Here is a 24985-nt window from a genome sequence, read left to right on the forward strand (position 1 = left end):
AAAACTTCTGGATAACATCTATTAGTATGCTCTTATTTTCTGACCTGGTGAGCATGAATTGAAGCATTTTGCTTATCAGATGCTGGAGCTTTTGCAACTTTTACCTTAACCCTTGTGTTCCTCTGTAGAGCTTAATTGTCACAAGCTATCCCAGGTCCCTTGATTTCTGATTCTCTTTGACCTTAACAATGAGGGAATTTGTCATGTATTACCTTGCATTTACCAAGAAATATTATGGATTCTTGATTGTCGGATGTTTGTAGGTGTAATGCAAGTGAGAAGAAAGGTGGTGGTCCCGTGGAAAAAGGTGCAGAACTTGCTCTTGGGAGGGTGGGACAGAGAGTTGGCACAGAAGAGAATACTGAAACAATTTTGGAATAGTGAGGCGGATCCTTTGCAGCTGTGATGAAATAATGACTCAGTAAGGTCAAAAAATGTGCTAGTGTTTACATATTACCTTTTGTGTGAGTTGGATCTATAACATTAAAGTGAGGATAAAAGGTTGTAATAGAGGTAGAGAAGTGAAAAGGTCAGGCACCAATTTAGCAAAGTAATACTGTCAACAGGCAGCCCAAAATCCAGGCTTGTCCTTTAGTCCACAGGTGTTTTTTGAGCAGACACTCTCTTTTTTGTTCTGGATTTGCACAGCAGCTAGGACAGCTTTGTTGAGGGCTCTTGCCTTATTCAGGACAAACTAAATGTGGTGGCTGAATTTAACAATAAAAATCGGTTTCTCTGCAGACTCATGCAGCAAGCACAGTTAGAATAAAATGAGGAACTCTGATGTAGCAGTGTATCTACAATGTAAATGTCTTAAGGCTGTGGAAAGGGAAAACAATCTAAGGGCCGTGCTGACCAAATGTATGAGGAAAAGCCCGCTGGTACAGTCCTGCTTGTCCTTCAAAAGGCTTCTCCTGGTCTCTACCCCAAAGCTTTTTGGGAAACAAAGCAAACCTGGCAGAAGACAGTAAACCTTGCGTGGTTATATAATTTGCCCCAATAAGAACAGTGAGGTGGGAAATGTTCTGCTGTGAGGGTGAGGCCATGCCATCTTGGAGTTCCATAGGGATTTGTGCTGGAGCTCCTAGTTCAGTATGTTAATAATCTAGGAAAGCAGCTGAATAGTAAGGTGACACTTTGATGACAGTAGAAAGTTACTATTCATTGTAATAAGAGGAGCTATGACTGAAGACTTGCAGAAAAATTTTTCAAAACAAAATGGATAATAAAATGAGATTAAATTCACTTTATACAGACTTACTACAAATCAGTTTGCCATGCACATTAGCAAAGGAACAGAGAACAAAAGGGAGACCAGGATTTGGCCAGTGTATAAATCTCTAATGACAATACAGTGCATGGTTCTGGTCTCTGCCATATCCACAGGGGTGAAGTAAACAGAAGGTTCAGAGACAATCAATAGAGATGGTCAAAGGTGAGATATGACTTAAGGGACATGAGAGCTGAGACCATGTCATTGTGTTCTTACATTTACCTTTTGTCCAGGTGCCAATTTGTGATGTTCTGACTGTTCCAAGTAAATGAAAGGAGAACATGCAGCGGAATTGTCTAATGATGATGCATGAAATCCTTAAACCAAATGTTAACTGATGGTAAAATAATTAAGTCTCCCTTATTGTTGAATGATGATACAATCTAAAATTAACTTTTCTCACTGATGTATGACTTGCATAAGAAAAAGAAGTTCTTGGTCTGTTTCCAAGCCATTTGGAAGCCTCTTGTCTATGCTCTCTTTTCCAATTCTTTTTGATTTAACAAAATTATTTGCCTTTCCCTGGAGACTTGACTGTGTTGGTCCATCACAGATGAGATGTCAGCTCAGTAGGTACAAAGCAACTGAAGAAACAGAGTATTTAATAAAGCAAAAGTTTAATCTGGAAAAATGCCATTCTTACCCTGGTAGTCTGTGCTTCCTGCTATTCTTGCTGCTTTCAGACTTCAATTTCTCATGGATATTATTTTAAAAAAATAATCATTACTCTTTGAGGGTTAGATGAAATATCACATAGTTTTAAAAAATGGTCTGCTGTTTATAACAATAGAGACAATAGGTTCAAAAAGTTCCCAGCTTCAGAGATTCATCCCTATTGGGGATTTTTAAAACCAGATAATTCTGGGAAGCTTTTGCATACACACATTATTGATACACATCCATTGAGTTCTAACAGTGCATTGGGCTTCTGGAGTTGTGGTTTGGGTTTTTTTTTTCTCCCTATTGCAAAGGTTCTAAATGCTCTGGGTAATCACAGACAGATTAATCTGAAAGTATTAAAGATATAAGAATGAATAGTGGGAAAGTTTTGGTTTCTTTTCCGCACTAGTACATACAAGTCTTAACTTTTTGGTCGTGGAAACAATTCTATGAATTAAAAAGCATGAAAGATCTGTACAGGCCACTCAAATGTGGTCTGTACAGGGACCTCTTTGAGAAGTGTTTTGTATTTAGCCCTATACTGTCATTCTTTTTAGCAAAATAGAATGACAGATTCTATATAGAATAGAATCTGTCATACATAGATTCTTCTGCTTCTTTTAAATATACACAGGAGAAATAAAATAAATTGCAGTTTATGGTGCATTCACATAATTGCCTTTCATTGTTGATACTATTCAGTTGATGTTTCTTTAGGAATTGTTTTTACACAGCAATGCCAGGATTTGTAATTTAAGTAAATGTTTTATGAAAACAATGAGAAGCACTTTAAAATTCTAAACCAAATTCTAACAAAACTTTTAAATTCCATTCCTGTATATGGTAGTTTTCTTCTTTTTCCTAATACATTGTGTAAGCTCTCCTCCTTCTTCATCTTTTAATATTCTTGCAATTTTACCTTCCACAAGTGTTCTGGGAACTTAAAAACAAAACCCCAAAAAGGAAGGAATCTATGCTGAGGGATGCTGGGGAAAAAAAAGTAAAAGTAACCTCTGTCAGATGAAGGGAAAATGGCCAGGTACATACTTGTAGAAACCGGAAACCTTTCTGTTTCCCATTATCAGGTTATCTGAGATGCTGTGCACTTGCTTGTGGTCAGTAGTATTCAATTCTGTTGGTCACTCCCTGAATGAGAGCCCTATGATTTTTCAGCAGTGATAAATTTACTGCTTAATCTACGAAAGCCATAAGGAGGATATTGCTAACTAGATAAACTACATGTAAAATAACCACAAGATAACAGCAGGACTAAAAAAAATCGGGGGATTTATTACTGTGAGTATTAATTGTATATTTCTAGCTGTAGCCCTTAGACCCAGGTAATAATTAAGCTTCCAAGTGAGTGTCTCAAATACTGTGTCCTGTGTGGGACATAGCAGCCACAGGCAATATGTTGGTGTTTTAGCCCACCTGATACCCTGTGTGCACCAAAGCTTTCCTGCAAGCCTGGCTGCATCTGCATTATTGCCCTCTCCAGCTTATCAAACAACTGAAAGGATTTTTATTTTTTTATTGTTAACTACTGAAGTTTGGTTGCAGAGTGCATTTGACTTGGAGCACAACTGATTCATCTAATTGTTTCCTTCAACCTTACCCACGTTTAGGCAAAGCTGACTTACATTTCTGTTTTGCCTGGCATTAATGTGGGATGGATGCTGGTGATAGGACTTCTCAGGTAGGAAAGGTTAGGTAAGGAACTGTCAGTAATGTTGTTTACTCAGCACACAGGCACTCACACAGATGTTTTCCTCTCACTGAAGCACTACTCAAGCCACTTCGAAACACAGTGGCCTGATACAGATCTGGAAGCAACATTTACCAATGATAGAAACCTGCAGGATGTTGCCAGTGATGACAGCACTTGCCCTAAGTGTTTGTTGACTGCAATCCTTTCCAGTCCCTGGGCAGACTCAGCTGCAAGCAGCCCTCCCATGGCTGAATGCATTAGGGCTGACTTTGGGAAGAGGTAACTGAATCAAGAATTGCTTTTAAGCTGCTTTTAAGCAGCTTCTGGTTTTAATTGACAATGAGGTCAAGCTTCTGTAAATTATCCTACTTTAAACACTTCTGAGTTGTTTTTGGTTTTGTGATAGCGTAAATATTGTACTTGGCTTGTGAAATTGATTTATGAAAATCTTAAATTTCAATAATTTTTTAGGTAGTACTGATGATGAAATTACCTGGATGTAAATGGGTATTTGTCTCTGTTGTCTAAATATTCCATTAATCCCTAGAATATGCTTACCTGAGGTGTTTAGTTAGATATCTCACAGGCAGAGAAATGGGAAAGGCTGAAAAGCATGGATGGAAGGACTAGTCCTAATTCTAAAAATTCCCTTTAAACTTATTTTGTGCAAATAAAAGGGGTGCGGAAAACAGGATTGGATTCTTTTTATGGTCTAAAGCCACAGAAGACATAACAAAGCTACTTAATACTCTCTTTTGAATTGGCTGAAGTAGATATGTTGGGATTACAGGCTGTACAAATCTCTAGATGTACTCTGCAGGCTGTTTGGTCAGGTGGTGGGATTATAAATAGGTAGGCTTACTGATGTCAGCAGCAGCGGAAGGGAGCCACAGTGAGCTTGCCATGCACACTCACACTCACACACCCTCCCTTCTACCTCCACATGCCATTGAGGGAAACTCACCTGATATTAATGGGGAAGAACCACCTGTGCTATCTTGGAGGTGAGCAGAAAAGTAGTGTAATCAATTTTAGCTGTTATATTTCCTTCTCCTTGTTCAGAGGCTGAGCAGAATGGCCTCAAAGTAATATTTGTGTTGTGTCGTCCTAATACCTGCTGTGAGGAAAAAATATTTACCAATAGTTATATATCTTCAGTACACAGAATTCAGGTGTAGGGCAGTACATAAATTGCCAGAACTTAAATATAGGCCTGTACGAAGGAAGAAGAATTAATGTCTGTTGTAATTTTTCAGACAAAGTACATAATAATTCTACGAAAGGTTTTTAAAATCCCGTCTCTGGCCAAGAGATGAGGGTGTGTACAGATGTTTTTATCCATGTGGGCAGACTGCTGAAATTTTAGTGGTAAATTTCTGGGTATATAAGCTGTTGCCTATTTTATTTTAAAAAGATATTTGGTGCTTAGAAACTCAAATGAGGTTTTTGAAATTATTTTAAGTGAGAAATGCTGTTATTTCATGCAGGCTGTAAGGCTTTTCTGATTTCTTTGATTTGCATCAGATTTTGAGATTTTGATCTAAAATTTAGTTCCTTGTAATACCTTGTAAAAGTTGATTCTTTTAGTGTTTATTATGATAGAGTCCTTGCTGTGTATTCTGTGTGTTCCTTGTATGTTGTATACTGATTTTATTTGTCATGGAAAGCATGAAAATATTTTTTAGTACCTAAATAGACTCAAATCCTAAATAACTGCACAGTGCCAAGATGGACTTTGCTTACAGCAACAAAGAAAGAATTTAAGAAGCAGTGCTCAGTTGAGCTTCTTGTAGGAGTCAGTGTGCTGCTGGCACGGTGTCATCTGTTAGCATGTTAAAAACTCAGCAGTGAAGTATATTGGCTGTAAACTGGCTGTGGTAGAGAAAGTTGGAAAGGATGCAGGGGTGAATATAGAAGTGAATTATAGTAGTTAGAGCAAAGCATTCATTAGGGAAATTTCTTAACATTCCCCAGAGCACACTGATGATGGTTATAATCATTATTATATAAATAAGATTTTTTCCTCCTATATATTTAATGCTGAAGGCCTGTACATTTTTACAGAGAGTGCAGAGGCTTTCTAATGAAGTGGTTATGCAAAATAGCTTTGGTGTTACCATCATGCAGGGAGCCAGGTTTCTTCAAAGAAATATCTTCTTTCTTCCTTGCCTCTTGCCTGTTGCAAGAGTCCAGTGAGGAGTGGATGCAGAGGATTTTGGGTGTGCAGATATAAGCAGAGGAAGGGGATAATAACAGCTCTTGTGTGTAGATGGGGATGAGTTTGGAGACAAAATAGGAGCATTCATTTGGGGCCCTGAGCTGCCAACCATTGAGGGAGGTAAAGTTAAAGTAGGACAAAGGGGAGGGAGCTCCTGCTGCCAGTGGCTGCAGAGGTGGCTGTGAAAACTGCTGGTGGGGTTCATGCTGTGCAGGGAGCTGGGGTGGGACTTGTGGCTCTGCTTTGTACCGCCCATTGCCCCTCACAGAGTGCCTGAGATGAGGCTGGGGCTCCAGCAGCAATTGGGGAAGTAGTAAATGTGACCCTGTTCCTGAAGGTAAAGGGTTTTTCCACTTTGCTTTCTGAGGAAGATGCAGGCAGGAGAGTGAATGTTGAGGAGGCAGCTGCAAAGGATGAGCAGGAAAATCTGGTGGCAGGTGGGTGCTCAAAGCATTTCTTAGTTTTGCAGGCGATGTTGGCCCAAGAGGCTCGGTGTTTCTGTTTGGGGAAATGTAGCTATAGTCTTCATATATTGGGAGAAACTTCTTCATTACATCAAATTTTTCTGGATACTAACTGCCAAGATGCTTCTCTTGAAATCTAGTGAAGAAAATGCTTGGTTTTGTACAATTTCTCAGCTTAAACTGAACTCTTTATTTTTTCTCTTTTTGTGCTGTAATGAGCAAGGGTGCTTTATTTGCTGACAGACCTGGTTGTCAGTGTGGGAACTCTCTATACATTCACCATGTGTCTCATAGCATCTGTGTATGAGTGCATACACACAGAGATATTTCTGTTTAATCTTGCTCAGGATAGGAAACTTTTCCTGTGTCCCATTCCCTTCCAATACTTCACATCATCTCTGTTCTTCAGTTTAATAAATTGTCCTAATTTTGGGTTGTGTGAATGTACAAAAGATTTTAAGTGTTACCAAACTCAAGGTGGATAAAGGATATAACTGCTAAGAGAAAGTTTTTGGTGAATAAAGAACTTTCTAAAAGGGAGAAAGCTTGTTCTATTCAAAGCATTTGCAGGAAAAATGAAAATAAATTGCAGTGCTTTCTAAAGTTGCCTTGCTATGCTTTCTCAATTATTCTTCCTGTATCTGAGTTTTCAGCTGGGAAGTGCTACTGTTGTAGTTGAACCCAGCCTTCTACATCAGGTAAAAGGAGAGGGGTTGGATTTTGTCTTCCCTGTTAGTGTACAGCTTCTTAGCTGCTGTCCTGCAGCACTTCACCTGTTACCCACCTACACCCACATAGCTATATTTGAGGCCTGTATGTCTGTGAGTGAAAAAGGAAGGGTCTGTATTAGCCTCTTTCCTGGCTGCTGTGAAACTGAGCAGCTCTGCTTTTCTCTCCCTTACCTTTCCCAGCCTCTAAATCTATCCAGTCCCTGCCTCCAGTGTTACTTCAAAAACATTATTTTGAACAGGAGAAAAAAGCAACAGCAGCAAAGCTCAGATAATTGACAATTCTTGCTTCTATTGATGCTCAGAATAGCAGCTGGAAAAGCCCCAAGCAGAGCTAGGTGCTTCATCTGCAGGCTTTGAAAAGACAGTGGCATTTTACCTGCTTTCATGACTGGGGGTAATGACCAGAAGGACAGATTCAGGTTTTGTTTCATTTGAAAGCCCTTAATTGAACTTTCTTACTAGTCATGGAAGAAAAGCAGCTGTTTGAGCAACCTTTTTAGCAGTTCTTGATAAAGATTTGAGGGTTTATTTTTAGTGGAGGTAGCATACGTTTTCTTGAGTTTTAAGTATTTGTCAGATTTATTAGTGTATCAAAGGTTAAGCTCCCCCTTTCACATCAAGCTGCTCTTTGTTTTCTTTTCCTGTTTATTCAGCCAGTTATATATTACTCAATTACTGTTACAGATTTACTGCTTTCTCTTCCCTGCTCTCCTTTTCTGTCAGGCTGTTTTCATAATTGTAAATATAATAAAGGATAACTGAGCCATACAGGTTTTAATGGTTTTGAATGCCATTCAGTGTTTTTGTTCTTTCTTTTGGCAGCAAATCTAGGTTACTTTTTTGCATTTTTTACTATGAGAAAAGGTTGTAAAAATAGATGTAAGTATCTGCTTTCTGTGGAGGTGTGTAACACATGGACATGCCAGGTTTGTACTTGTATTTTGTGTTGCCCTATTTACTTCAGGAGTTTAAGTTCTCAACCTCTTTAGAAGTAATGTCATTGGAACTAATTTTCCACTTCATCTTATTTGTTAGTTTTGGTTTGGTTTTTTTTTTTCCCCCAGGAGTAAAAGAAGTACTTCTCTTGGCACAACAGAATGTGTTGTAACAAAACTATTGTATCAGAACACATTTCTATAATCCCTCAATAATAATAATAATAATAAACTTTGTACTAATTTAGAGGAGAAGGTATTTTTTCTTTTTTTTTTTTTTTTTTCTTTTATCCTCTCTTGCCTGCTAGGATTCTGAGCTTTTGGCTCTCTTCCTAAGAGCAAAGTGATTCTTATGACTAGAGGGGAGCTAACTGTGTTTTGTTGGATGGTACAAGACAGCACTGTCAGCAGCTTTCTGTTCTCAGTTGAGTCTTTCATATGTTTTAAGTGAGCTTGAATAGATCATTGTAATATTAGTTGTGATTCAGCTTTGAAGGGCAATGAGTTAATATTTTTTTCTAGAAAAGTTTTAAATTTGTAGTTTAATTAGTTAAGTTATATGTTTATACCAGAGTTAGTGGCCCTTTAATGCTAAGAGGGGCACAATTAAAAATATGCCCATAATACAATTTGTGTTGATGTTGTCTCAGAATTGCCTCTTTTTCCTTGTAATGATAGAAAACATTTAATGAATTATGGCTCAAATAGAGTCACTTCTGTTTTCAAGACTGTCACTGCCATGGGGACAGATAATCAGAGGGGGCAAGTGTCTGTTCCAAATGGTCTGGAGGGAACTGAAGGATTCATTTGCTGCTTTCTTGCTTTTAGTGTGAACCAGACATTCAGAGATTCCATTAAGCTTTCACCTTACTGTCATGGTTACCATCCCAGTCCTGTGATTTATTTCTCTCTAGGATAAGACTGAAAAAAAAAAATCATCAGAGCAATGAGGCTAGCTAGGGGGTAAATCCACACATCCCTTTGACTAGGGAAACTTTTTATTTCACAACATCTTTGAAAACAGATCCTGATTCCAGGGATGCCTCCTTTTCTCGGTCCACTTTATTTATTGAAAGAGACCGAAAATGCACTTCACTTTTTTTTGCTTTCTTTATATCAGAATAAAGGTATGAGTAAGAGAACATCTGCAGATGTTTTGTTAGATGTTTGCTAGAACCTCACTGAGTAAATCTGTAGAGGTAATCTTCAAAGATCACTTAATTAGTAATATTAGTATTATCATCGCCCATAGCATTAGTACTGCCATGTCAGTTGCACTATGAATTGTTGTGCTGGCAGAGCAATATACCCAGTGCCTTATTTTATGCCGTATTATTTTTCTCTATTATTTTTAAAATACCAGTATTATTTACAATATTTTTATCCTTTCAATCTTGGGAATTAGTATAGAGATATGCCCTGTAAAATAACCTGTTACCACAAAAGATTTGCAAACTGTTAATGTTTGTTCTGCTGCTTGGAAATTGAAATTAAAGTTTGTTTCTGAACTTGGGGGTTTTTTTGGTACCTATTGAGCCACCTGCTAGACTCGATATTTGTACAATATGACCTCTCGTTCTTCCAGAAATAACTAAATGGATGAGTTGAGAATCGGAAAGATCATATTTCTCTCTGGAGCAGATACAGCAAATATTTTTCCTTTATATCATCCTACATGTATCATAAGCCTGGCTTGAAGGGATGACCTAAGAATGGACATTGTTTGACTCTCATTGATCCATACTTTGATCTTAACATCTAACTGGTGCTTTTGTAGTAGAAATAAAGAGAGAGATTGTATCTCAAACAGTGATATTGATGTTGAGATGAAAGCCCAGTATCAATGCTGGTAGTCATGTTATATAGATGCTCTGGGGCTGGCACAGCAAATATTTGGGCTGCTGAATGTTAAGGGAAAATGTCAGAGTACTACCATACGTCTAATTTAAAATAACCTTTTTGAAGCACTTAGTGGCACCCCAAATTTTGTATAGAAATGTGTGTGTGTGGTAGTAATTTAGTGAAGATGACTAGAATTTATTTTTGAAGTATTTTTCATCTATACTTATGCCTGAAATATATAGGAGTGGCTTGCCTTGACAGCTTCAGCCGTGTGCTGGACTATGAGGAGCAGGTCAGATAGTAATGCTGCAGTTGTCTCTAAACATTTCCTAGCAGGTAGTGTTTGATCTTGAAGACTTGCAGTGGTCAAGTATTTGAATTGGTGGTATAGACTTGGAGTTGGTTTTGGTGTTGGGATAAAATGATGTTGGGATGGAAGATGCCTTGGTGAGAAAATCACTTTCATTGGCTTCTTGAATTGCAGAGTAGGGAGAGGAGGGTTTGTCTGTAAAACCTACCTCTACAAGTGTATTTCCACCATCACCTGCTTATTTAGTCACGGTCACCTGAATTGTTCTTGCTGTCCAGCACCAGTTCTGGGGCTGGGAGTGCAGCCCAGCCTGACTGACAGGCAGCTGCTCCCCTGATAAGGTAGAAAAACAAGCTGAAATAATGAAAAAGCAATGAGACCAATTGCAAATACTTTGGGCTGAGGAGAGATGAGAGAAATAGTGAGAACTGAAGAAACAGAAACATGGCGTCTGGGAACAGAAAATGAAAGCATTGGGATCCTGTTGTTTAATAAGAGGTTGCCAAAAACTTGGCCTGACTTCTGAGAAAGTACACTTGGGATTTTTCTTCCTTTGTGTGGGGTGGGAGAGGTAAGCATAAGTAACCATAAAGCACATTCAGATTTCCATGAAATGGGTGGGGTACATGGCTCTGCAGTGGGGCACGCAAGGCTTCAGCAGTGGTGTTAGACTGACTGTATATGTGTGTGTGTGTTCTTTATAAATACATGGAACTTCAGCTGTTGCACACATGTTTTGAGAAGAGTATTTGGTCAGCTTTAGTTGGACACTGTATGAATAAACCACATTTATTGCTATGTGTCATTAAGTACTCTGGTGATAAGAGAGTTCCAGTGATAAAATTGCATTTGTCTACTTAATAGAAAATAGAGTCCTCTAGCATTTCAAAAAGGAAACTTTCTGCGACACTTCTTCAAAGAGTGATAAACTCTGTGATAAATAGCTTTTAACAGTCATTTGAAGTTAAAGATGTAAGAAAGAGTAAAGAAGGGAGGACAAGCAGTACTAGATCACGTTGGGCTTTTTGGTATTAATGTCATGGGGTAAGTTTTTATGCTTGTGGGATTTTATTTATTTCTAATAGTTGTATTGATGCTCTGAACTTGCTAATAATTTATATCTGGGGAGGAATGCAAAGGAGTTTGCTTTATGCATTTTGCAATGTTTGTGTAATCCTGAAACAGCCCAGACAAGCTGCTGTAGAGACCAAAGTCAAATTTTCAGCTCATGTTGTACCTCATGAATTGCATAGAGAGCGCACCAAACTAATTTAAGTCATTGTGAGAGGAGGTATACATTTTGAATGTGGCTCCCCATTCAATGGTTTTGGAGGCTGTGAGTACTCCCGATTAGCTCTGAGGGGCTGTGAATAGTTAATTATTCAGCACAGAGTTCTGAAGTTCAAAACTCTAAGCACTTTCAGCAACAGATCAGTCATGTGAAACCTTGTTACGGTTGTTTTTTTGCAATGCTGCTCTGGACCTTGTTCGCTCTTCATTGTGAGTGACTTTAAACTTTGTTTTCTCAAGAAAGGCGTGTGTTTCTAGTTGTATGCTAGGTTCTTTTTGTTTTAATTCTGCAGGACAATTGTAGGGGTTAATTTATTTCCTATGGTTTAAAGTAAACAAACTTTGGTACAGCTCCATCTAAATGATAAGCATATTTTTGGAGCCTTTGTAGATTATGTTGAAATGTATTTTAACTTCCTGATAATGTGGCTCCATTCAAGAACGTTTACAAGAAATTCAAAATCTGTCATGAGGTAATGTGTCTTGACTATGTCTTGGTCTTGTTTCTAATGGTTAAATTCTTAATTAATAGTATCTTTTCCTTCTGAATATATTGGTTAATTGTGGAGAGTTATTTAAATAAAGGGAGATATTGGACTAGATGTTTTAGGACATGAGAGTCCTGCATTCAGAATTTGCTGCAACATACCTATGTTAAGAGATATAGAGAATTATATGCTGTTTTAGAACTTTTTTTAGTGAAATAAGTGCAGCTTATTTAGTGATCAGTCCTTGTATTCAAATGTTAACTGTCTGGTCATTGACATGGGAAAGAGTATAGAAAATAGATCACCATAGGTGAGGGGATTATGTGAAAACATATTGTGAGTGAAATGTCAGGAAATATTAAAACACAGTAGAATTGGTTATACTGTTACTTTATTACTGTATAGAAGTTAAATACTGTGGAACTGGTAGAATTTCTTTGAATAATTTAATAACCAATTAAAGGGGAGGAAAAGTGTCACTATTTGCTCCAGTACCTATCCTGTATTAAGCACACTGGTAGTACAATTGGCTTCATACTGCATAGTGCAATATTTCTGTTTATCCTAATCCAGTAAATCTCTTTGGAGAATGTACAAATAGGGTCTTTGCATAACCCAAGGGAGGAAAAAACAGCCAAATAATTTATTCTTTCATGGTACATTAAAGAATTCTTTTTGGCTTGATGTTTGTTGGGTGCTTTTTTTGGTGAGGGATACCTTAGCCTGTTTTGTCTTCTGCCAGTGCTGATAGTGTATTTAAGGTATCTTATCCCTTCGTTGCACATATGACTTTAGAAAATAATGAAGTGTGGTTTGTTACTGTTTTGAGACTTGTTAGTTCGTCAGTTTGAAATCATATGGTTAAATGCATACTTGATTTTTAACTTTTATCTGTTTTTCAGAAGAAAATCCAAGGCACCACCTCCTCCGTCTGAAACAAAATCCATTCCTGTTTCTCCATTTGATAACACAGAGCCAACCAACCTCATCATGGAACAGAAAGAGAATGTAATCGATAAAGATATTGAATTATCAGTGGTCCTGCCAGGAGATGTGATCAAGTACACCACAGTGAATGGGAGGTATGTTACACAGAATGATATTTTTGTTTAATATTATTTTTTGCTCAAGTTTACTCCAACCTTCATCCAGGTTATAATCATTTGGTAAAATGCATGATTGTTCATCCTATTTGGGTACAAAGTTTTGTGTTCAGCACTTGCTCTGCTACCTGTAGACTACTAGCAGTCATCAAAAAATATGTAATCACTCCAGAAAAAATCTGTAATGCTTCAAAAAGAATTTATAGCTACAGCTTTGGATTTCTTTTTACAGTTATGTTTTCCTTAAGCTGGTTTTAGTTTAAAATGCATATTTCAGACTGGTAATTGGTAGGATAGATTGTGCATGTAACTCTTAAGTCACCTTCTGTTCAGAAAGACCTGCACATTTACTGGTGAGCTGAAATCATAAATCCTGAGGCCTGTAATGTTGCTCTACTAAGAAGAGTCCTGTGCAAGGCTGTGTATGGATCACAGCAATTTAGATGCCAGTTTGTTGCTATCCTAAGCTGAAATAAGACAACCTATTTGTATATTGTCCTTGTGTTTGTGTATAGCCCATGTCTCTCCTACGGAAACCAAGCAGCCTGACTTATTTATTCATTCAAACCAGGTACTGTAAATGTGTGCTTATACCTACTTCCTAATGAGGGATGAAATCTGGCTCGAGTCTCTTTGCACACTGTCATTTGCTGGAGTTCATGAGGTTGTTGCTTAGACATCAAATATCAGCTTGTTCACCAGAGCTGTACTGGGTCTTTTTACACCTCCCCCTGACTCTGATTTTCAGGATAACTTAAATGTGAGATTTTATTTCTCAGAAGAAATTTTCTGAAATAACGATGCTTTATACTGGTTTTGTCAGCACATTTATAGCAAGGAATATTGCAGTCTGTAAATATGATGCTTTCCTCTGTTTTTAAACCTTCTTAGACATGAGGCTCCATGTGTACGCTGTCAGGAGCTTGTTCTTTTTGCTGCTTTTGTCCAGGGATGAGTGATGTGTACTGTGGGCCCTCTCTCATGCTTTGCTCAGAACAAAGTGCTAGAAAGGAATGTTGTTGCATCTGTTTTCACCTGGTCAGATTACATTGTGTATAATTACTCAGTATTCAAGACAGGCCTTACAGGCTTATCAGGAATTGCACTCATTTCCCAATCAGTTTTATGATTCCACAGTTACAGGATTTTTCAATCAAGATACTGTATGTGATTGATTTCATAAGTGACTATCTTGCCTGTATTAGCACTGCTGGGCTCATCTCAGAAGGAGGGAGATGTGCAGGACCTGCAATCCACCATGAAGTATATTTCAAACTATCTCTTGTTCTAGCTTTGCTCTGGCTTTGGAGTTATTTATCGTGATCAAATAGGCATAACCCCTCTAGAAATGACATAAACAGAAAAATTGCTACTTTGCTTCTTTTGTCATTCATAAGTGGAGGTGAGCAGCTCTGAAGGTCTTGAGGAGAGAGCACCTTTTAAATCTCATAGTAGAAAAAGCAAAATGGTGAGATTTAACAGCTGTGTGCTCAAATTCCATAGTCCACCAGAAGAAACTTTTCTTTATCAGATTAGGTGGGGTTGGTTTGCTCCCTGCTTTGGCATAGTGGGTAGCAAGCTGTGTAACACAAAGCAGGGTGTTAGTGAAATAAAAATCCTGATTATGTAGAAGTTGGAATACTTAAATGCATTTATGCTCTGAGATTTCCAGAAAACCTTGAGTAATTTGATGAATTTAAGTTGCAAATAAATATTTTACTGAGTTAGATAAAGGAGGACAAGCAGACTGTGTACTCTGAGGTAGCTGATGGCCTCCTCTTGGTGCTTTGCTAAACATTAATTATGGAAGCTGTTAAATGTACTGTGATATATGTATTCTTCCACCTTTAATCCTTGAAGGCTTTAGGGAAAAAGAGTTTTACAAGTTTTGGAGGACATGGTGACAAGAAAACCTTGTTGTTTTTTTTTTTTTTTATTGCTGAAGGAATATCTTTCTAAAGCTGCTGGTGAAGATATCTTGCCTCCAGTGGAGTGGAGGGGACTTAGAAATCCATCATCCTCCAGTCAAGCAGGTTGTTTCTGGAAGTATCTTTGGAGAGCAAATTTGCACTGAATCACTGTTCTCCCATACTAACCTGTTGTTTGTTAGCAGCTGTTTCTCACTTATCACTTATCATTCTCACTGACCAGTCACTGACTGTGACTCTGGTTAACTTGAGGGTGTGCCCCTGTCGCTGTGGTGTGTTTCTGTAGGATGGCTTTCTGGGGTCCTTGCTTGTCAGCTCTTGCTCTGGTCATCTTTGATATTCTTACTCCTCTCCAATAACTGAAGTGCAGCTTTTAAAGCCAGTCAGTGTATAAAAATTCACCAGAAAAAAGGTAACAGGTAACTTATTGGATACACTGGCAAGCAGAAAGGTCACTGCAGAAGCAGTGTCTGCTTCTCCTCTGGCTCCCTCCTCCCTGGCCCTGCCCTGCTCTGCCCCCAGCAAGATGGGGGAATGACGAGATTTGCATTTGCAGCCCTTTTCTTCTTACTGTGAGATGCATGTACTTGTTTTATTAGGGATTAGAAGTAAAAGAAATAAAGTATTCCCTCCTTGTGTCTTTTAACTGAAGCAGGTTGTGCTACATACAGGAGATGCATTGAAATAAACTTTCTGGTTTAGCAATGTGGAAAGGGAGGAGCAGTTACTATTCTTCATTTTGCATGGTATTTCTCAGGCTGTTATATATCATCTAGAGGAAAGGATGGGAGTATATTGCTTTCTCCTATACCTCTTCAGACCATCTGATAACTGCTTTTTCACACATTGGAGTATGGCTTTTTTATTTTATTGTTCCTCCTGCCTTTGTCTATTTAGGCAAGTGCTCTCCTGCCACTTAAGCAAGCAGAAGTTTTTCTCTAGAAAGGAAATATCTGTCAGCTTTCAAACAGTTATCTTCTGGAAGCGTAATATATGAGAGTGGCCAAAGAGTCCAGCCCTGCTGCCAGAAATTAGAAGACAGCTTATGGGAAATTTGTCCTTTAAGATGAAGGGAAGTGGGAATGATATTCTAGGGTAAATCAAAGGGGAAAAATTCAGTGTTCACAATAACTTCTAACACTGAGTCATTCTTAATTATTTTTACAGAACTGTATAATATGAAAAGTCTCCTTTAACTTACTACTTAATAAATATATTAATGATCTTTGTTATCTAGAATTCTGCTTCATCTGATGGTTCTTTGTAGAAGCTATTTCCACATTTGTCTGGGCTACCAGAATACTTGCCTCAATTATGAGATTACATCTAGAATTTAAGATTTCTGATAGAGCCATACCAGCCTAACCCTGCATTAATTTTCTCAGAGACACTTCAGCATTTTTTCAACATACTATTTGATTGCTTCAGACTTTTATTTTCATAATATCCTTGTGAGACAGAGCAGGTGATGGATTTCCTTGTTCATAGTTGTAACTGAAAGATGCAGAGGGTGTCGCAATGAAATTGTCCTTACCCAAATAAAAAAAAAATTATTGAGGAATGATCTGATAATGCTATAACCTAATTCAGTTCCATAACATGCAGAGTTGGTACATTCTCCTTACTTTTGGTCTATTTAAACATCTATAACATTTCTGTTTACAGTACAACTTTATTAAATGTATTTTAGTAGCGACTGGAAATACTCAGCCCATCTTAATACCCTACTCAGCATGTTCTTCATTAAGCACTGAGGGAACAAGGACACACAGGTACTGACTACACGTGACAAATTCTGTTGGCATTCTTCATTGTGGGAAGGACATCTTGCATCACACAGAGCTTCTCAAGAAATGACATTTGCCTAATATATTGTCATTTGCCTTATTTATTGCTGTTGGTATTAAGCGCCTAGATAGTTCTAGAATCCCTAATGCGCAACCTGCTTAAAATGTGACTTTCTCAAACTTCATTTCTCCTGCATCTTCCAAGTGGCTAATGCACAGAGTTTCTGAAAATAAAGTCCCTTGTAACTCAAAATGGCTATAAAAATGCCAAGCTTTGCAAAATAACTGTTCTCAATGAATAACAAACTATTTATCACCACTGTTAGAAGTTCCCACTAAATGTCAAATGAGGTAAGTAATCCACATGTTTCAGTTGACCTCAGGAGAAGCTTCACACAACAAGATGCTCCCACTCTGTTCAAGTACTTGGGATGCTTTTGCGCAAACTGGTTTTCATTTTCTTTTTAGTGGCTCTTCTGGGGGTAGGCTTTTTTTTTTAAATTGTGTTTTTTAAAGCTTGAAGATATTTAAAGTTGGTGTCTAGCAGTAATTATTTCGTCTTGGAAGGGAAAGGATGACTTGAGTTAAATGTTTGTTTAAGCAGCACATCTTGTTATAGCCTGCTTAATTGTCATCTGTTGTGACAGTTCTGTTTGTCTTTTACAGGAAGCCCATGATGGACTTGCTGATCTTTCTCTGTGCACAGTATCATTTAAATCCATCAAGTTATACCATAGAGTTGGTATCAGCAGAAAATACCCAGATTAAATTCAAACCCAACACACCAGTGGGAATGCTTGAAGTAGAAAAGGTGATTGTAAAGGCAAAACAAATGGATAAGAAGAAACCTGCTCCAGTTATACCAGAGGTGAGAACTCAATTAAGCATATTGAGAAATTAGAATTACTGCTGTATTCAACAAATTGAGCTGGTAGCTCATTCTTTTGTTTCAGTGTTTCCTGTTTTCTTTCATCCTCTCACCTTGAAGCTCTGTGAAATGCTTTAGTCTGTTTTTTATAAGCTTCTCTTAGGTAAAATGCATCTCAATTTGTTGTAGCAAATATCTTTGCTGCTGAAAGAAGGAAATCATGCAATATGATTTGAAATCCCATGCTTCATTGGCCTTTTGAAAAATTCTGCAGATGAATTGTGGCTGAGGACAGCCTTGAACAAATTGATAATCAACATCTTGTACCATCTGTCCTGCTGTGATATATGTACCCTTCTGATTGTATGTTCATTTCCTTCAATACATATTATTCCCTCTTGGGTTTTTTTTATATACCCTGAAGAGGGCAGGAGATTTAAGGAGTACTAAACTAATTTCTGGGTGTTGCCTTAAATCTTTTCCTTCCACCTTTATCGTTGTGCTGTGTAGAAGAATACTGACTTTTAATTTATCTAAAGCACTTGCAGAGGGCCAGGAGGGCTCTTCTGCTTTCCTCCTACACCCGTGTTCACGCTTGTGGGGCATCACCTGATTCTGCAGCTGCCCAGTGTAACCCTCCAGCCACCTACCCTGCTGCTAAGGGAGAAAGCTGTCTGCTAAATGTGTCCTTTTCTGCCATGGAAAGGAGTAGAAAAATAGTTCTTAATTTCTTATGTAATGTTTCTGAACCCACAGCACTGGTCAAGTTGGCCATACATGGAATTCTGGTGATTGTTGTGAGGCTGTTGTAAAAATGCCATTTCTTTCAGAACTTGTGCTGGTATTTATTGGATTTTTCTTCTCTTTAGCAAACAGTAAGGGTAGTGATAAACTACAAGAAGACACAGAAAACAGTAGTAAGAGTTAGTCCACATTCACCACTTCAAGAACTCATATCAATTATCTGCAGCAAATGTGAGTTTGATCCTTCACATACTCTGCTACTGAGGAGTTACCAGTCTCAAGAACCCCTTGATATGACAAAATCTCTTAATGACCTTGGACTAAGAGAACTGTATGCCATGGATGTCAGTCAAGGTAAGATAACTTTTGTAAATTGCTGTTATAGAAAATATAATTACTTAATAATTGTATACATGTTGTTGGGTTTTTTACTTAGGAAAATATTTTCTAGAAATTTAGTATATATTTCTGTGGTTTTCCATTAAATTGAAACTGACTCGTGTGTACTTGGACTTTTGTTTTCAGAAGTTCTGTATAAAAGTTTTATTTTCTAACCAAGTGTTCACTACCAGCAGAGTTAGCTGAGTACAAATCCTGACTTAAATGTAAAGTTTTCTTTTCCTTTCCTCACACCTTCCCCAAAAACTCCAACAACACCCTACTTCCCTTAGCTCCTACATGACATCATGATGGCCTGAAAAGAACAAATGTTAGAGAAAATTAGTTTTCTTTTAAATAATTAAAAAATCCTGAAAGCATTGGAGTATTCAGATGGTCTTTATGTCTATTTCTAAGTGCTGCTTGCTAATTTTATACATTGTGAAGGAATAATAATTGTCTTTTCAATTCTGGTCCAGCAGGGACACAATGTACTAACTTTCCAATATTTTGTACAGATATTCCTAGGCCAGAATTTAACTTCATCTGAACAGGTGACAGGTTTACTATACTGTAATTAAAAATTTTGTGCAGTGTGGTTTGTTCCATTTCAGACGTTTCTCACAGGAAATTTTACCTCAATGTGGAAAGCAATAATATTGATTGACTCACTCCTGGTATTGGCCACTGTTTTATTTGCTTGATTTTATTTCTGCATAAAACTTGTGGGGCTTGTTGGGGTTTTGTTTGTCTTTGCCCCTCTTTCTACCTAAATATGGTAACCTTACTGTTTGGTGGTTACAGTTCCAGGAGTTTTCTCAGTTTACTTGCTGAAGGTCAGAATGACAAATTTGGACAGTATTTCATTTTTCCATAGAGAAAACAAAAATTAAACATCTTTCTCTTCCACACTGGAAACCAACATATTTTTATTTGCCAAAATGTGTTACTTTGATTGTGTGTGCTCCCAAATGCATGATTTGTTTTTTGTCTGGTTATTTACTGCTTTCATCTACAGACTGGAAAAGCTGCTTTTTGCATGATATGATGTGTGTTTTACTTGAAGCAGGAGCCAAAAATCCTTAGGTGGGCATACCCCAGGGCATATATACTTTCCACACAGAAATTTAGATGTTCTTCAGTTCTTTTAATATGAAGTAGTTCAGCATTTCAATTTTGCAGGCAGGTTCAAACTCTGAATTTTCCATTTTTATCCTCATGAAAGTAAATGGTGAGTAAATTCTATTAAGTAAAATGTATATTTTACTTTATAGAATTTAAGTAGAAATTTTATTAATTTTTTGTTTTAATTTAATATTTGTCTTTGTTTTCCAAGTTTGGACTGTTTAACCATCCAAATCAGAGCAAACTATTCTACATACTGATTTTTCTCTTTGCGTCAGAAATATAAGTGAAGCCTCCCTGCTTATGTACACAGTTGCAGTCTGTGTTGCATGTCTTCAGGCTCAAGTTCTAGAATGATTTAAGTATTAGGCAGTAAAGATGAACATCCTTTTGCTTCTGCAAAGTACCCAGTTAATTTTTCACCAATGCTGAAGATCCAGCTTGGCTTTCTGTGTTTATATCTTGTTACTACAGCCTTGATTCAGATTCACATTTTCTGTCTTTCTTTTTGTCTTTCTGTAGCCACATCACCAGTTGATTTAAATTTACCAACTTTTCAAGGTATGGTTTATTGAAATAGGCAGTGAAACTTAGCACTTATGGGACATTAGCACCTGCTCCTACTACAACATCTTCTTAACTGTGACATGAGTAATATCTCTGTCCTATCTTAAATGCATATTGCAAATGATAGTGCAGAATTGGATAGACACAGCTATATAGAAAGTACTTTTGTATAGTTTTTACCCTAGATCAATTTGTTCAATTTAGGGTCATGTTTATGTTGATACTTTTACCAGACTTGCAGATTTCTGTTGCTCATTACATGTGCGTTCAATGAGATTTCTTTCAGAAAGTTCATTCTAGTAAAATTAAAAAGAAGTCATTAAAGAGATTTACAAATCCTTTGTATGAATAAATCAGTTTAAGGAGGATAAATTTTGCAAGATAACGAGAATTGATTTGACTGTTGTTACTATAACTGCCACGCAGTTATAGAAACTGCGACTCAAACACTGATTGAGTGTTTGGGGGATCTTTCTCCACAGTTACACCGTGTGCAGGCTGGGGCCTGGCTTGTCCCACATCACATTTTGCCACTTTGCCATAAATTTAAGCCAGTAGGAATGGAGAGCTGAAAAGTCTGATGCTCTTTTCCCCTTTTACTACCTTTGTGATATGAACCATAGCATATGACAAGTGGGGTGGGCTGGATTATGTGCTGGTATTAAGAGCAGCTGAAACTCAACTGCCCTGGGTTCTGAGAAGGAGAGGAAGAATATGGATGCTAGGCAAACTGTTCATTTTGCCACATCTAGAAAAAATATTAATATAGATGATTTATGATGTGTTTGATGTATCATTGCAGGAGGTTTGTCACATGGTGAAATAGTAAGAATGTAGGAAAAATAATCTCTGCATGAAGTAATGTCTTGTACTATTGTTTTCTATTTTAGGGTCCTACCAATCTGAAAACATAGATGTTCTGAAGGAGAAAGAAAACAAAGGATTTTTCAGCTTTTTCCAACGAAACAAGAAGAAAAGAGAACAAGTAAGGTGTAACTTTGCATAAGGAAAACTTCTAGAAGCATATTCAGACTGAGCAATCAATACCGTTGATTACTTTCCAGAGAATATCTGCAACTTGGGTTTCTTTTTATTTCCCACACCTCAAGGCTGCCAGTGCCCCAGCAACTCCCCTGATGAGCAAGCCGAGGCCGGCGTTGCTCGCGAGGGGCAGCGCTGGCAGCAGGCAGTACGACTGCAGCACGCTGCCGCCCGAGATGCCCAAGAAGCGCCGAGCGCCGCTGCCGCCCCTGCCCAGCTCCCAGAGCGCCCCCCAGGAGCTCGCCCGAGCCCAGGGCACGGCTGCGCCCAGCATGGTGAAATCCAACAGCTTTGGCAGGAGTGAACAGGTCAGTCACGTCTGCTTCCCTTCTCTTTAAAATACAGACATAACAACCCCGATAACCCTGTTGTTAATATATTATGAGGCTTGAAATAAAAGGAAAATAAAAGTGAAGTAATTGCTTTAAAAAATTTTAGCTAGAAAATAACTGTAGAAATTGAACGATGCACTCCTTTTAAATTTTTTAATCAAAAGTAGCTGTCGTATTTTGAAAAGGTAGCACCAACGTCTTCTATTAATTGGTCTTGAAAGCATATTTTTGTTCTTTTAGATGAATACTTTCTGTATTTAAATATGAGAAGGTGGTCTCACTTTATTATAACTAGTAATTTGGGTTAATTATTCCTGTTAATTTTAAATATTTTAGTTACATGAGATAATGAGTAGTTTGCTCTTTACACTATATTGTTGAAAAAAGTGGACATGGGGAGCAGTCTAAATATTGTTCCCAGCAAGTTAAAGTAAGATTTTTATTTTAAAAATTGTGCAGTATTTTGTTTAAGCAACGAGACCTGGGCTACATATTTGAGTAACATATATATATATGTATATACCATGACAGGCAGAAATTGTGCCTATAGAATTTGTGAGAATTGATGCATTAACTGCTATCCTGGTATTGCACATATTGTCAGTTGTGAATTCCAATAAAAGATAAAGGTTAACATTTTTGTTATCCATATTTTTAAATTTAATTTCTTGCTTTCCTTTGAATACAGTATCTAAAGGTGGTCTTTGGATGTGAGGTTATTAACATGCTAGAAAAACTAAATGCAGAACTAAATTAAATCCAAGTCTGAGGGATTAATTTTGGGTTAGACTTGGCAACAAGAAACTTCAGACTGTGCCTACCTTTATACAATGATTTAGTCTTTCACTGATGCACAGAACCACAAGAGAGCACTGTTTAACAGAAGTTCTGCTTTTGTGTATTGTGTCCTGCTGAAAAGCTTTATCATTTGAAGAAGATAAAGGTTTCTTTCTGAATTTTAGTAAAAGGAATCTTTGGGGAGAGTAAGAAAATAATGATTTTTTTTTTTTTTACTCCACCATGTTTCTCTTTTAATTGAGTTCAATTTGTTAAAAAATAGCTTGTTAATGTTAGCATGCTTTAAATGATTAATATCCTATTATGTCTAAAAGTAATGTATGACTGCTTGGCTGTCACTCAATTGCTTAGATTTATTATTTTGTACTGACATTTCTTAGTGATCTGACTGATGTTGAATAGCTTACAAAGAGAGGACATCCAGATCAAGTTATATTTTTGTGCATATTTTCTATTCTGTACTACTTCGTGCTTCTCGCTTGAAACTTAGAGGCCCTTGGCATGCTTTTTTAAGGTGATTTCTCCCTCATTTGGATTTGATTGCACAGTGATTTATCAGAAAATGTAGCACTTGGGACTTAAATTTGGACAAATATTTGCTCCTTCCTTTGAATTTTATTAAATCAAGTAAAATATTTTGTGTTTTGGTATCTACCTCTCTATCATCTAATGAATGAATTTGGCTTATTGCTGAGCTTGATCAGGGAACTCCTGGTAAGGATCCCGTGGGAGACTTCCTTGGGGAATAAACTTGCTGCTTGGAAGAGTACTAAAACATTTTCAGAGACAGCCTTCCTGCAGTACAGAGTAGTCCATTCTCCTAAGTGGGAATGGGAATAGACATAAGAACAAACACTTAAATGTTTTTACACAGTCTTATTTAAATTTGCTGCTGAAAGAACTCAAGTTCAAAAATGAAAGGGGGCAGAACAATTCCCAGAAAGAAATACATAGATACTTCTTGGACATGCAGAGGTTCTCTTGGGAATGCAAAAACAAGCCTGGTGCTAGAGTGGCAGAAGGTGTTATGAGCAAGAAATTTCTAAGTTAGTGGCAAGCAGAAATCCAAGGATAAAGGATAACGTCGCCTACCTTTTATTTTAGCAAGGTGTTCATCACAGTCTACCTCAATTTTTTTTCTTGAAAAAGTGAGATACAAACCAGATAGGTGAAAAAACGCCAGATAGGACGAAAAGTGGCTGCAGTTCAAACAGTGGGGGTGTTGGCTCCAAGTCAGACTGGTTGTAATGTGGAGTTCCCAAGAAGTTGGTAGTATAGCCAATAGTGTTAAATGTCTTTATAAACAATTTACATCATGGAACTGAATCCACCTTCAACAGACTTGAAGTTGGCACTAAAATGGGCAGAGAGGCAGGTACTCCAGCCACCAGTCAGGGGGGCAGTGACAGGATGAACTGCCTGCCTAGGTTTGAGAGAAATGTTCAAAGTAGTAACACCAGACAACAGTGAAATGAGCCAACTTTAAGGGAACAGAGTTCTCACTGCTGTCTTTCTTCAAATTCTCAACATATTGTAATCCAGTTTCTCAGAGGATGAAAAAGGTTTTTAATGTTTACCTTCTACAGTTTCTCCAGTAATTTTCCATTAAAGAAACTGCTTTCTCTTTGTGTGAGCAGTTAATATTCTGATATGAGGTTCTGCCTCCATTTCAAGGTGTTTAGAATTAGTTTTTAGGGACATGGTACTATTTTTAGGGGAGAAAATAGTACAGTGGATGACAGAGTACCTTTTACAAGTTATTACATAGCATGTTTTGCTTATTTTTCCTGCATGAGATTTGGAAGATGCCTACTAAGCTTAAATGGTTAACATTTGTCCAGCAAATTTCTATTTCAATCAAGTGGGAAATGAGCATGTTAGTCTCTAATATTGAAATCTCTCACTTATTTGTCAGTTCTAGTTCTGGGCAAGATGACTTTTGTCAGAAGTATGTTTAGAACTGGCAAGTTTAAATACACTTGCAAGTAAAGAGGACTCTCAAGGGTTTTTGCAAAAAAGTGTTGTTGTATAATTTAGTGTGTGTATCTTCACAGTTTTCATAATAGTGGTTGCAATTTTCTAGTAATAACACTTGTTTAAAAGAAAAGTATTTGCTTATGCCCAAAATGCCACTGCTGATTTTCTTCCTACTGCTGTATTCATAAAAGCTAGACTGATACATCTGCGTTTTATCCCATTAATGCTTCTCTCATTACCCTGTTTACACTTGTTAGCAGCATGTGTAAACTATGCTTGGGTAGGAACAAGTGAAAAATTTTAGTTAAAACTTTTACCGTTTAAAATAATGGATAGAACTTCTTGACTCTAGAAATACAAATTGCTGTTACTTACACAACCCTAGCTCCTAAAGAAATCTAAATCTCCAGGCTACCTC

General features: G+C 37.5%; 1 protein-coding gene across 9 annotated transcripts in view; it reads left to right on the plus strand.

Moving 5' to 3' along the window:
* Positions 1-24985, plus strand: part of COBLL1 (cordon-bleu WH2 repeat protein like 1) — a 74152-nt gene that overhangs the window by 27099 nt on the left and 22068 nt on the right. For 5 of the 9 annotated variants that reach the window (XM_074548582.1, XM_014265084.3, XM_074548586.1 and 2 more), the window contains exons 2-7: positions 12822-13001; positions 17404-17605; positions 18475-18703; positions 20375-20413; positions 21310-21404; positions 21529-21768. In XM_074548582.1, coding sequence (XP_074404683.1) covers positions 12822-13001; positions 17404-17605; positions 18475-18703; positions 20375-20413; positions 21310-21404; positions 21529-21768 — 985 coding nt within the window. Of the gene's footprint in view, positions 1-6057; positions 6297-11047; positions 11642-11802; positions 11905-12821; positions 13002-17403; positions 17606-18474; positions 18704-20374; positions 20414-21309; positions 21405-21528; positions 21769-24985 lie in introns of those variants that run through there. The other 4 variants (XM_074548587.1, XM_074548589.1, XM_074548583.1 and 1 more) reach the window with 4 other exon arrangements.

Source organism: Zonotrichia albicollis, chromosome 10 (genome assembly GCF_047830755.1).
Source record: "Zonotrichia albicollis isolate bZonAlb1 chromosome 10, bZonAlb1.hap1, whole genome shotgun sequence".
Lineage (NCBI taxonomy): Eukaryota > Metazoa > Chordata > Aves > Passeriformes > Passerellidae > Zonotrichia > Zonotrichia albicollis.